The sequence below is a fragment of the Sphaerodactylus townsendi genome, linkage group LG11, assembly GCF_021028975.2.
Source record: "Sphaerodactylus townsendi isolate TG3544 linkage group LG11, MPM_Stown_v2.3, whole genome shotgun sequence".
Classification (NCBI taxonomy): Eukaryota; Metazoa; Chordata; class Lepidosauria; order Squamata; family Sphaerodactylidae; genus Sphaerodactylus; species Sphaerodactylus townsendi.
In genome coordinates, this window is record NC_059435.1 from 7832065 (window position 1) to 7846329 (window position 14265).

The 14265-nt window shown below is 45.2% G+C and overlaps 1 protein-coding gene across 1 annotated transcript in view; it reads left to right on the plus strand.

The window, feature by feature from the left end:
* The first annotated feature begins 13622 nt into the window (after positions 1-13622).
* RECK (reversion inducing cysteine rich protein with kazal motifs) overlaps positions 13623-14265 on the plus strand; it is a 57909-nt gene continuing 57266 nt past the window's right edge. Inside the window, exons 1-2 of the mRNA XM_048510420.1 lie at positions 13623-13736; positions 13804-14119. Of these exons, the coding sequence (XP_048366377.1) occupies positions 13623-13736; positions 13804-14119 (430 nt within the window). The remainder of the gene's footprint in view (positions 13737-13803; positions 14120-14265) is intronic.

Consider the following 14265-nt stretch of genomic DNA (forward strand, 5'->3'; position numbering starts at 1 on the left):
AACATGTGCAATTCTATTTTGTGTACCATTTCTGTTACTTTGCTTCAAAACATTACATGCCTTCAAAATAGATTGTACTGTACCAGTAAGTGCCACTTTTGAATCTTCATGCAATTCAGTAGAGACATGCAAAGTGGTGCTTCTATAATGTCGATAAATACTACGGTTCCTAGTCAAAAGGGAATTTCATGCTCACATGTGGAATTCCTTTTTTAACAAACCAAAAACTCTCTGATTCTACAGGAATCTAAATAGCATACAAGTAATTTCAATAATATTGTCGCAGTTGTACATCAGAATGAGTTAGGGCACAGGTGTCAAACTCGCGGCCCTCCAGATTTTATGGACTACAGTTCCCATCATCCCCTGCCAGCATGATGCTGGCAGGGAATGATGGGAGCTGTAGTCCATAACATCTGGAGGGCCGCAAGTTTGACACCTGTGAGTTAGGGTGTCAGCAACAGTTTTCAATTAAGTTAAACTCTTACAAGTGCTATAAGATTCTCTTAAAATTTGATGTGAGGACTAATCTGTTAAAGAAATGTTATCTTTCTAATGCTACCTTGTTTCTCCATAGACCTTATCTGCTTTCACGACAGTGCTTTAACAAATCAGCTGTCTCCATGCTTTTGCAAGGTTGAGGCATATGGACAAACCTTTTTTTGCATGTCGCTAGCTTTGCTGGATACAGTTGACATGTGCAAAACAGGAGTTTTTGTAGCTTCTTGGGTGGGCTGCCAGGTGGAAATCTTGCTGGATCAATTAAATATGCATATTGATTAACACGTGGCTTGGCACTGCCGGGCCAGCTGAACGGTTGGGTTGTTGGACCTGAATTTGGCACTCCTTCCTCCTGCTGTTGGAGTCCGTAATAGGTGCATCTGTCTGGGTTGGTGAGAGAAGCATCAGGTGCCCCATCATTTCGTATAGCCCGTGGTTTCCTTTCAAGTTCTCTTGCTCATGGCCTCCGACTGTTATTAAGTGACAACTGGAAGCTGGTGTTTTCTAAGCATACTCGACACACACAGTTAACTATAAAATGTGGGTGACCATTAAATGGATTTATTTTTCACAAAGAATAAAAACCACCAAGAATACTTGTAGCTGAAATCTAGAATACTGAAAAATATGCATAGTATTTACATATCAAGGGGTAATTTCCTTTGATTTTCTTCTGTATCATCATTTATTGGCATTCAAATAATACACAATAAGCAAGATCAAAATGAAAATTCACAGTTGTCTGCTTTCTAACTTTAACAACATATTAAGGCACACCTCAGATTTCTAATAGTAGAATTTCAAAACAATTGCACTTAAACTACGAATAGTTTTTAAACTTTTAAATAAGGTGGCAAGCAAGAGGAGTATGAGAAGTTTTCTTTATTTAACCCATTTAAGGATCAAAAGTTAGAATTTATTCTGAATTGCAGTCAGTTTGCAGAGGCTCAGGATGGAAATAATTCTAGCTAATTGTACAGCAGATGTTCATCTCAACAATTCATAATTTTCTCAAAGCCAAAATTGAATTTTTCAATCTATTACACTTTCATAATTGCGAGGTTTTGTCAAAAGGATCAGTGCAAAGTATCACAATACATGAACTTTAATTGTGAGAATAATTTGGACTCTTAAAACAGGTTTTGCAAAATGCAAATTTCATAGCGTGAAAACTGTATACAGCTATTTGTGCGTGAAGCAGTGACATAACTTGAATTTTATTCATGTGTTTTGCACTGTTTGGCAATGTCTTATGAATGAGTGTATATATTGCCTTGAATTTTTTTAATCTGTTGCCTATGTAAAGTCAAAACAAATCTTTTATTTGCTCACCCAGGCAAGTATTAGTATTTTTAAAAGATTGTAATGCTCTGCTCTTGGGAACCCAATGGGACCAAAATATTTCCGCACTCAAGACATTTATATCATTTCAAGAACATACCAAAACTGTTTCTGGTGTGATACTGATAAAAACAAACTGGTGTTGTTGTAAATACTCACATACAGACTACAAAGAGTTCCCTTACTTGATTATACGTTTATAACAAGTTTTGTCTTCTTAACAGCATTAAATTTTCATTTCTGGTCACAGACATATGACATTATACAACAAACAATATGCAAGTTCTGTTACTTAAAAATCTTGGCTGCATTTCTTGGGTTACTAGAATTTGTCAGGGACTCTTGAGCATAGAAAGCCTTTTATCATATATTTTAATTTGCCTGACTAGGTCTTAGTAGCATTTCACCCCCTCTTTGTCAGCTCCATACATCTATATGACAGTGGCATAGTGTGGTAAATATAGTCAAGTGTAGCAAAAAGCTACTCTTGACAAAAGAATGATTTATCGATTGGGTGCCATGGTTCTCGTTTTAAGTTAGCCCATTGTTTATAGTTTGCCATTAAATTGGTTATCGTGGTTTATTGATTGTGTTACATGCAAAAAACCCCATTCAGTATGTCAGTTGCTTTAAACATAAATTACCTCTACAAAAGACCAAGGTACATTTACCTCATTTGTATATAAAGTTTTAATGTTTTTTTTCAGAACATTCTCAAGTCTACTAAAATAGAGGTGTTAAACAACTAACAAATTTCCAACTTTTCTGGTACTTAAATGGCTGTGATCCGAAGCTTCGCATGTGCTTGGATGTCACTTGCAGCGCCCACTAAGGCATGGCTCCCCAGTGGTCTCCGTTTCGATGTGCTCTTATATGGACGTGTGCCTCCATGGAGAGCTTTACCTGGGAGGGAGCTATGTGCATGTTGTTGCACTTGGATGTTTAAGATGCCCCCTGGATTGAGCCACTGTGTATTTTGTCTTGTGCCCAAATTGCATACTTTTCTCTCCATGTTGTATTTTTCCTTGCAAATACGTTTGCTGTTCTGTCAATGTAGCACCAGCCTTTCCAGAGCTATGTGAGTAATGACGTATATATATTTTTTTTACATTTTGGATTATAGATTTTGAGATTCAGTACTGATAAATGTCACTTTTAAAGCCTTACTGAGTTGTTCCTTTTTGCCTGTATATGCCTGATAACTATGTATTTGTAGAGTACGCACTAGTGAATTGTAAATAATAATAGATGAGTGATAATTATTGTTAAGTGCTAACACTACAGTAGAAAAAAATAAAGCAATGACAGATTTTCTTTTTTAGTAGATACACGCGTCTGTGTTGTTTTGGGAAAAAGAAGGTTGAATTGTGTCACATTCCGTGCTGTGGGGCTGAAGTGTGATCGCCTTGCGTTTCTGTTTACACGCAAGGAGGCAACAGTCCTCTCCCACAGCAGTCTCAACTGGCCTCTGTTTCCTGGTTCTCTTAACTCCGTGGTGGCGAACCTTTGGCACTCCAGATGTTATGGACTACAATTCCCATCAGCCCCTGCCAGCATGGCCAATCTCTCTCTCTCTCTCTCTCTCTCACTCACTCACTCACTCTTTCTCTCTCTCTCTCCCTCTCCCTCCTCCCCCCTCCCCCCCCTTGCCATGGGGGAAAGGCTTGTTTTTTTAAAAAAAGGGCCCCTTCTGCACACGCAAAATAATGCGTTTTCAAACCACTTTCACAACTGTTTGCAAGTGGATTTTGCTATTCCTCCCAGCTTCAAAGAGCACTGAAAGCAGTTTGAAAGTGCATTATTCTGCATGTGCGGAATGAGCCAAAGACTTGTTTTTGAAGCCCTCCTGATCTTTAGGGAGGGGCAGAAGCCGAGCGGGGGAGTGGGGCTGGAGCCAGAAACAGCCCTGCTTGGCTGTTCCTTGCAAAAGCCAACTCTGTTATATCAGTACACTGATATATCGATAGGAGTGTTTAGAGAAGGAAGGAAGGAGCTGGCAATATGGAAGGTTGTGGGGGGCAGGCAAAGGGGAAGGCATGGATAGCAGTCCAAAAAGTGGGAAGGGGGGAGCCAGGCAGGCTGGCCGTGGGCGGAGGGAAGAGGCCCGGGGCAATGCTGTGCTCACTGGAAAACCTCCCTGCTCTGGTAGTGAAGCAAAATTAAATCCTTGCTACAAGTGGTCTCACTTGCCCTGCAAGACTAGAAAGTGCCAGCGGGGCTGAAGGAAAGATGTCCGTACAAGATATCTTGTTGTGACAGACATTTGCCCCCATCATGCAGCAGATCCCTTGTGTGTCATCGGCCTCTTAGTCGTGTTATAGGTAAGTCTCTGGTGATCATGTTCTTAAGAAATAAGGATATACCGTACACTCCTGTGAATTTTAAATTTTAGGTTGCGGTCTAAAAAAAACTGCCCAGACTCACTCAGCAGTCTTCCTAGATTTTAATATATCCATTACTTCAAATCTGTGCCATATCACAAACTACTTTTAAAATCTCCACTAGTTTTCAAAGCTTTCACTAGTATTTTGTTTTGTCTTGTTTTCCACCCAATTTGAATCTAGCCACCCCTTTCCTTTTTTGTTTTATAATAAACTTTCTTTTTATAAAGATACTTTCTGACTTCATTTTAGTATAATATATTTCTCTAGAATATTTCTCTTAATCTCTTCACTATGTGCTAGACCAGTGGTTCTCAACCTTCCTAATGCCGCGGCCCTTCAATACAGTTCCTCATATTGTGGTGACCCCCAACCCTAACATTTATCCATTTTACAGATGGAGAACGCTGAGGCAGAGAGTCTTAGGCGACCCCTGTGAAAGGGTCATTCGACCCCCAAAGGGGTCCCGACCCCCAGGTTGAGAACCACTGTGCTAGACTGCATGGACGCTACATTGTATACATCCAGTTATTTATTTATTAATCTAATACAGCATTAGAAGGAACCCTATACTGATCAGTCTAGATCAGGGGTCTTCAAACTATGGCCCTCCAGATGTTCATGGACTACAATTCCCATCAGCCCTGCGACCTGGCCATGCTGGCAGGGGCTGATGGGAATTGTAGTTCATGAACATCTGGAGGGCTATAGTTTGAAGACCCCTGGTCTAGATGGTCTCAAGAGGGTATTTTGAGTGGTTACAGCTGTTAACAGGTTCTTTCAAAGGAACCCCCTAGTCTGAAATAGTTTCCCTGCAAGGAAAAGCACCTTTCTCCCCTTCCTTCTGTTCCAATTTGCCCAGACCTGGATGGCCCAGGCTGGCTAGATCTCGGAAGCTGAGCAGGGTCAACTCTAGTCAGTATTTGGATGGGAGACCACAAAGGAAGTCCAGGATAGCTTCCTGGAGGCAAGCTATGACAAACCACCTCTGAATGTTTCTTGCCTTGAAAAAAACCTGTGGGGTCGCTAGAAGTTGTCTGCAACTTGACAGCTGAAAACCAAAGTTTCAAGAGCAGTTTGTTGTGTAAAACGGGAAAGGAGTTGAGTGCTATCCAAGAGAAGAGTCTAAATGTCCCTTCTAGCTCAAAACGAATGGTACCGGTTTTTGGATTGTGGTCTTACATAGACATAGACAAGCCTTTATTGGCATACCAAATTACAAAAAAAACCAATTGTCCATAAAAGACAGATAAATGCAACAAACATTCAGAGTCTTATCAATAGGGTAGTCCAAATGAACTCATCAAAAGTGCCAGTCCCATACACCTCTCCACAGACCAGACTGAAGACCCACCAACAGAACCCAGACATCACAACAACATATAGTATCAACACTCCACTATAAAACACAGAGTTTGTTGGGGTGGCGCCAAACACAGAACAAGGGGTAGGGGACAAGGAAATGGGTGAACAATTGATCTGACTCCAATAGGTTGCCACAGCCTTCAATTGTCACACCATCTAGCAATCGATAACAAAACTACGACATCTCTCTATAAATCACCCACAGGTTATTTGACTCTGGATGACCATGAACCCACAGGTTACTGGCAGAGGTGGATTGTGGTCTTACAATTCAGCTGATTTTTACAACTGTTGGCTGGACTTAAGCAGGTGCTGCCTGACCCAGAGAGCCATCTTTCAAGCATAGTGTATTAATTCTAGACCAATGGAGAAGTCGGATGAAATGTCTTGAATCTAAAAGAGGTAACTGGCTGAAGGTAAAAGGAAAAGAAGTTTGTGAAGAAATTGAACTACTTGAGTACCATTAAAATTTGTCTATCACTGCTTTTATCAGTCATTTCTCTATCACTTTTTAGTAAGCTTTATAATTGTTTGTGTAAGAATTCCTCTTCCCAGTAGAGGAAGCCTGCCTGTCTATAAGGCAGTGGTACACATCTGTGATGCAGGAGTAGGACTCCCACTGGGGCTTATAGGCAAACTAACTAAACCCTGGCACGCATGTCTTCAAGATACCATCTGAATGTGTCCCTCTTGCTTTGCCCTAAAATAGAACTCTCTGATGTCGGCTATTGCATGAGTTAGCCCATGCCAGCAGGGGCTTATGGGAATTGTAGTCCATGAGCATCTGAAGTGCCAGAGTTGGACACCCCTTTAGTAGATGAACTGTTGATTGCTAGAAAGCAATCTGCAAGCAAAGCTAATTTTTTAAATGGGTTAAAATTTAATGGGTTAAAATTTGAACCTGAGTAAAAAGCCCATTGTTTTCCCAGTGTGTGTCTGTTTTTGATATTTTTACTTGTTTGATGTTTCTAGAGGGGGAAAAGTTTGACTCATGTTTCCATAAAAATGCATCTGGCATCAATATTTTTGGTGTATTTGTGTGTGTGTGTGTTTGCGTGCTTACTTGCGCAATTAGCCATAGCACAGTTTGTCCTGGAACTCCGCTTTTGTCGTGGGTGCAATTTCACAAGGTGAGTGAGCTAATTTGCCGCTCCTGAGTGTCTTCCAAGATTTCACTAATGCCAAAGAACTGCAGCACAGCCTCTTCCAACGTCTTCTGTCCCAAACTGTCCGTGATGGAAGCCATCTTAGCGCTGTTGGTGCTGTTGACGAGCATATTGCTTTGCTGCTTGAAAACACTGGTCAGTGAGTCAGAGGTATGGGACGCGACAGAGATTGCAAGCCAGTACTGAGATTTAATTTGTTCTGTGTAAGAAATTGTGATTTTGGGGTGTTATAACATCTGTGTCATCACATTTTTTGAAGTCAGATTTCTGCACAGCATGGTTTGGATCTTCTCTCCATTAGGGAAAGGGTGTTGGCAGATGAGGATTAGGGAAGCCTGAGTTCAAATGCAGTTTTTGAAGAAGAAGAAGAAGAAGAAGAAGAAGAAGAAGAAGAAGAAGAAGAAGAAGAAGAAGAAGAAGAAGAAGAAGAAGAAGAAGAAGAAGAAGAAGAAGAAGAAGAAGAAGAAGAAGAAGAAGGGAGGAGGAGGAGGAGTTTGGATTTATATCCCCCCTTTCTCTCCTGCAGGAGACTCAAAGGGGCTTACAATCTCCTTGCCCTTCCCCCCTCACAACAAACACCCTGTGAGGTGGGTGGGGCTGAGAGAGCTCTGAGAAGCTGTGACTAGCCCAAGGTCACCCAGCTGGTGTGTGTGGGAGTGTACAGGCTAATCTGAATCCCCCAGATAAGCCTCCACAGCTCAGGCGGCAGAGCAGGGAATCAAACCCGGTTCCTCCAGATTAGATACATGAGCTCTTAACCTCCTACGCCACTGCTGCTCCCACTTGGAGGTGATTTTCAGCCAGACACTGTCAGTTTATTCTGCCTGTGTGTAATAGAGGAGGGGAGACACCTGGTATTTTGGGGGGTAAATATGATGTCTTTGTCCGAAATCTGTTGACCTTCATTGACTGGCCTTATGGAAAATATGGCAACGCAGTATTTTTGAGGTACTATGGCTGGAACTGTACATAGTATTTCATGTGAAGGCACACCACAGGCGGACATAGGGCTATTACAATATTGGCAGCTTCAAAGTTCCTTGAAGGAAGGGTGGGATAAATGTCTGACAAAGTCTCATGTTAGAGCTCTGGGGATCTTGCCAAGATAGGAGAGAGGGCTGCTGCAGCTGTACTGTGTAGGAGTGGCAGTGCCTACCTGGTAATTTGTGGTGGTAGAAAGATCATACTGAAGAGTGTGTGCAACAACCACATATACACCCACTCTAAACCAGGGGTCCCCCATGTGGTTGCCTGTGGGTACCACGATGCCCACCAAGTATTTCTAGAAAGTGGGAGGGGCCAGGTGAGGTTTTTGCCCAGCAACACTTGGAGATTTGATCTTTAAAAATACTGGTTTGGTAGTCGCGGGCACTGCAGAGCCAGGCTCTTCCCTGTGTGACTGAAGGTAAACAGCAGGCGCCATTTTGTGACAGTCTCCACTTCCTGCAGTAGCCATTTTTTGTCTGCGTCCACCACGCAATGTGAGAATTCCAAAGGTGCCCACAAGCTCAGAAAGTCTGGGGACCTCTGTCTAAACTCATGCTCTCACGGGGTTATACTTCTGTGTATTGCAGAGTTTCTCTGCCTTCATGGTTGCTTTGAAGAAGAAGAAGAGTTTGGATTTATATCCCCCCTTTCTCTCCTGTAGGAGACTCAAAGGGGCTGACAATCTCCTTGCCCTTCCCCCCTCACAACAAACACCCTGTGAGGTAGGTGGGGCTGAGAGAGCTCCGAGAAGCTGTGACTAGCCCAAGGTCACCCAGCTGGCGTGTGTGGGAGTGCCCAGGCTAATCTGAATTCCCCAGATAAGCCTCCACAGCTCAGGCGGCAGAGCCGGGAATCAAACCCGGTTCCTCCAGATTAGATACACGAGCTCTTAACCTCCTACGCCACTGTTGCTCCCCCAAGGGCCAGTTTCCTCTTCTCATAGGGGAGACAGGTTAAGACCCTTCTGTTTAGGTATGTTTTGAAGAAAGGCTTAGATTGCTATTTGCTGCTCTGTATATTTTGTTTTCTTCTGGCTGTCATTACAAAAGCAATCTCTGCAACTTTTATGGTTTTATCTTTTCAAATGCTTTGTATTATATTTGACATAGATCAGACCAATGTCCCACCTCATTCAGCATCCTGTCTCACACTGTGGCCTACAGATTCCTGTGGAAGACCACTAACGCAGTTTACAAGAAAATGCCATCCCAGGATATTGCCTTCTAGCATGGGCATTCAAAGGTTTACTGGCTGACTGTGGAGTGTCCCTTAATTAGTTAGTAGCTTTTGACAGACCTCTCTGCTCTGTGGACTTAAGCCCAATTTTAAAGCTATTCTAATGACCATCACATCTATTGGCATTGCATTCCATAACTTACTCACTGAATGACGATGTGCATTTACCCCAAAAGAAGACTCATGTTTTTCCAGATGTGCCGTTAAGAAAAAGAGGTGGAGGCTGATCTCTTTTGTTTACATACGTGTTACACATACCTACAGTACCAAACCCCATTGGCCATTATACATTCCAGCATATCATTTTGGGGGGTAAATATGATGTCTTTGTCCGAAATCTGTTGACCTTCATCGACTGGCATTATGGAAAATATGGCAGCGCAGTATTTTTGAGGTACTATGGCTGGAACTGTACACAGTATTTCATGTGAAGGCACACCACAGGCGGACACAGGGCGATTACAATATCGGCAGCTTTATTTTCAGTGCCTTTCATAATAATATCTAGCATGGAGTTTTCCACTTTTGCGGCTGCAAAAAACAGACTTGACATTTTCATTGATCTCATTTTTCTCAGTCCACATTCCAGCTGACTGTCTCCAGGCACTGAGAAACTAACTCCCACACCAAGTCTCTGGTTGCAGGAAGCCAGTTCTTCCTAAGGCTCAGACCACAATGGCAAGAGAAAAGAAAAAGGGTTGATTTAGGATACAAACACAACTTGGAAAGAGGAGAGTTGCCTGAAACCAGGGCTCCTTTTTTCTTGGAAGATGACCATCCCAAATACATGACTGGGAGCCATTGGACCCAAACAAGAAGACAGTTCAGAGATCTCCTTAGCCTCACTCAGGTAAAGAGAAAGGATAGAGGAAGCCTTCTCAGGCAGGCTGTTTCAGATAGACCAGTGATGGCGAACCTTTTTGAGACCGAGTGCCCAAACTGCAACCCAAACCCCACTTATTTATCGCAAAGTGCCAACCCAGCAATTTAACCTGAATGCTGAGGTTTTAGTTTAGAAAAAAACGGTTGGCTCCCTCTTCCTCTGCCCCACCTGCTCGAGCAGGGACCAGCCTGCTCTAGCCTCCAGCAAGTCCCATGCGCACCGCTCTGTGCCTCTCTAGCATCTCTGCCTCCTTTGCACCACCACCCCCGCCCCCCCGGCAGCAGCCACCCAGAGCACAGGCACCAGGCCCGCCAGCCAAATCCTCCCTGCTCACCGTGGTTCACGCACGTCATGCTCAGTGGCCAAGGCCAGCCTAGATGTGTGTGTGTGTGTGGGGGGGTGATTTTCTGCCCCCCACATGACGAACTGTGCGTGCGTGCCCACAGAGAGGGCTCTGAGTGCCACCTCTGGCACCTGTGCCATAGGTTCGCCATCACAAAGGCTCATTCCGCACTTTCAAACTGCTTTCAGTGCTCTTTGAAGCTGTGCGGAATAGCAAAATCCACTTGTAAACAGTTGTGAAAGTGGTTTGAAACGCATTATTTTGCATGTGCGGAAGGGGCCTGAGCTAGACCCTTCCTCTTATAGTAAAGCCACCAGGGTGCCTCAGCTTTCAACCAAGCAGCCAGAATAAGTTGGTTGTCCCCCGAGTGGGCAGCAGTTCTTTTCGCACGTTTAGAAAACTGTCAGAGCAACTGAGTGTATGGAGTTGGACAAATGCAGTTAATGACCAGAAGCCTTTTTTTCGCTGCCAGAATTACTCTCGAGGTTTATGAGGAAATTGAGAGTGGTGAAAGCGTGCATTCTGTCCTGCTTGTGGACTTCTGTTGGCCAAAGAGAGGTTTTTGGATCCTATAGAACAGAAGTTTGGGGATTTTGTTGAGTTGTTATTCAAACCAACCAACGAACTGAGGCATAGCACTTCGTAGGCAAAAGCAGGGGGAAGATGTCCTGTTTTGGTCAGCTGAGAAAATATCCTTACCAAAACCAGAAGGACCATCTTGGGAATCAAAGTTCTGGTCAGTTGTATGATCAGCTCTGGGAACACCTGCAGTGTATAACCTTTCTTCTGGTATTTAGAGCGCAAAGCTGCACAAAGAATCTTTTATACGCATTTGTCTTCTGAACTTGGTCTAATTCAGACTCCCCCCCCCAACTTAGTTCTGCTCAAGGGTTGTTTGTCCATCGGATTCAGAAGAAATTACATTTCAGCAAACATGCCCAGGATTGGGTTGTAAATTTCCAATTGAGTACTTTGGATTGTACCAATATCGCTAAGCAAATATTTTATCTAAACCCTAGGGCAGTGTTTCCCAACCTGACCTCACTCTTCATATCTCACGGTACCCCTGCCGCCACCCTCCACCTTCCCCTCCCATTGGCCCTGCTTGCCACACTCTCCACCTTCCCCTCCCAGGGTGAAGGGAAGCACTGGGGGTGGTGGCTGCTGACCTTGTGGCAGGCCCTGCCCCATGGGCCGGCTCCATGTCCTTGCTGGCACTGGTGGGAGACACCACAAAAATGAGGAGGGGGGGGGCAGTAGTGTTGCCACGGTACCCCTGGGACATGCTCACGGCACCCCAGGGTACCACGGAACCCTGGTTGAGAATGGCTGCCCTAGGGTTTAGAAAGTAAAGCATCCTAATTGTTAGCAAGCTGCAGATGTTGACCAAGAGTCCTCTTGCTGGAGAAGGCATGGTTCCGTATTTTAACTACTAAAGCATGTCTAGGTCAACTCATGTCTGAAATCTCCCTAGAAGCCAAAATGACTAAACTGTGGCTATTGCACTTTGGTCACATTATGAAAAGACAAGAGTCCCTGGGAAAGACATTTATACGAAAAGTTGACAACAGCAAAAGAAGAAAACTCAACATGTGATCGATTAACCATAAAGGAAGCCACAGCCCTCACTCTACAAAACCAGAATAAGGGTGTTAATGATAGGTCATTTTGGAGGTCATTAATTTATAGGGTTGCCAGAGATAGGAAGGGACTGCAGGTGACACACACAAGTTCTGATCAAGTCTAGCCAGGTCTTGGGTGAAAGGCAGTGGTGGGATCCAAAAATTTGAGTAACAGGTTCCCATGGTGGTGGGATTCAAACAGTGGCGTAGCACCAATGGGGGTGGGCGTGGCACAACGGGGGCGTGGCCAGGCATTCCGGGGGCGGGGAATTAATAATTTCTCTGTTACTGTAAAAAACTCTTACTGTAAAAAAAAAAGTTCCTAATTTCCAGCTGGTATCTTTCTGTCCATAACTTAAACTCATTATAGCAAGTCCTATCGTCTACTGCCAACAGAAACAACTACTTCTCCTCTAATTGACTGCCTGTCCAATACTTAATACTTTCAAATACTTAATTTTGTTTCTAGAAACCAAAAGAAGGAGACTTTCCTTAAACAAGGAACTTGACCATATTTCTAAAACATGTTTTGAAAACAGCCCAACAGGGAGAATTATCCCGTTTTCTACCTTCGCTAACCAGCCACATAGGAAACAACAGGACTTCATGATTTTTGGACCTAATGGAATTTCTAGCGGAAAAGTGGACCCACTTACTAACCCCCTCTCGGCACACACAAATAATCATAACCCACTCTCGGGAACTGGTGAGAACCTGCTGGATCCCACCTCTGGTGAAAGGTCCAGTAGAACAGTTTTGATTGTAGTTCTTCCAACTGTAGTAGAGCAGGGGCATGGTTCTGGAGTAGTTATCAGGGCCCCCCTTACCACTGCCAGGGGATGGGGATGAAGGTTTGCCAGATCCATATTAGAAAACTCCTGGAGATTTGGGGATGGAGCCTTATGGCGAACCTTTGGCACTCCAGATGTTATGGACTACAATTCCCATCAGCCCCTGCCATGCTGGCAGGGGCTGATGGGAATTGTAGTCCATAACATCTGGAGTGCCAAAGGTTCGCCACCACAGTACCACCTTTCAAAGCATCAGTTTTCCCAAAGGGAACTGATCTCTGTAGACTGGAAATGAAACTGGGACCCCTCAGGAAAGGAGAGGACCCCAAACTGTGGCCCCTTCCGCACATGCAGAATAAGGCACATTCAATCCACTTTCACAATTGTTTGAAAGTGGATCTTGCTGTTCCGCACAGTAAAAACCTAGCTTCAAAGTAGATTGAAAGTGGATTGAAAGTGCATTATTCTGCACATGCGGAAGGGACCTCTTGGCCCCTTCCGCACATGCAGAATAATCCACTTTCAATGCACCTTGCAGCTGTGCAGAATAGCAAAATCTACTTGCAAACAGTTGTGAAAGTGGATTGAACGTGCATTATTCTGCACGTGCGGAAGGGACCTCTTGGCCCCTTCCGCACATGCAGAATAATCCACTTTCAATGCACTTTGCAGCTGTGCAGAATAGCAAAATCTACTTGCAAACAGTTGTGAAAGTGGATTGAACGTGCATTATTCTGCACGTGCGGAAGGGACCTCTTGGCCCCTTCCGCACATGCAGAATAATCCACTTTCAATGCACTTTGCAGCTGTGCAGAATAGCAAAATCTACTTGCAAACAGTTGTGAAAGTGGATTGAACGTGCATTATTCTGCACGTGCGGAAGGGACCTCTTGGCCCCTTCCGCACATGCAGAATAATCCACTTTCAATGCACCTTGCAGCTGTGCAGAATAGCAAAATCTACTTGCAAACAGTTGTGAAAGTGGACTGAACGTGCATTATTCTGCATGTGTGGAGCAAACTGGGTGAGGCGCTTCAGGAAAAGAGCGACAAAGACCCCAAACTGGTTGGGCCCCCTCAGGAAAGAAGAGAAGACCCCCAAACTGCGTGGAGCAAACTGGGTGAGGCGCCCCTCAGGAAACAAGACCCCAAACTGCGTGAAATAAACCATGGCGCCCCTCACGAAAGGCGACCCCAAATTGCGTGGGGCGAAAAGGCGGGAAAAGAGAAGGGGGGCGGGGCCGGCTTGGGGCCGCTCTTCCCCGTCGGGACCCCCCGCCCGCCCCTCCCCTTCGCGCGCCGAGGAGGAGGAGGAGGAGGAGGCGGGTCCGGCGGGGTCCGCCCAGCCAAACGGGGAGGCGGGTGGCGCGCGGAGGGGACCGGGCCATGGCGACGCCGAGCGCCATTCGGCCGCGGGGGACGCGGGAGACCCGGATGGCCGCGCTCGTGGCCCCCGCGCTGCTCGCACTGCTGCTGCTGCTGCTGCTGCTGCCGGGCCTGGCGGGTGAGGCGGGGAAGGAGGCCGGGCGGGCCCGTCGCAGCCGGGGACGGCGATGCTCCCCTCAGGGAGAGCGGCGCGCCCCCGCGGCAGGGAGGAGGGGGGAAGGAGAGAAGGCGCGCTCCCGCGAGAGGGATGGGGGAGGGGCCGCC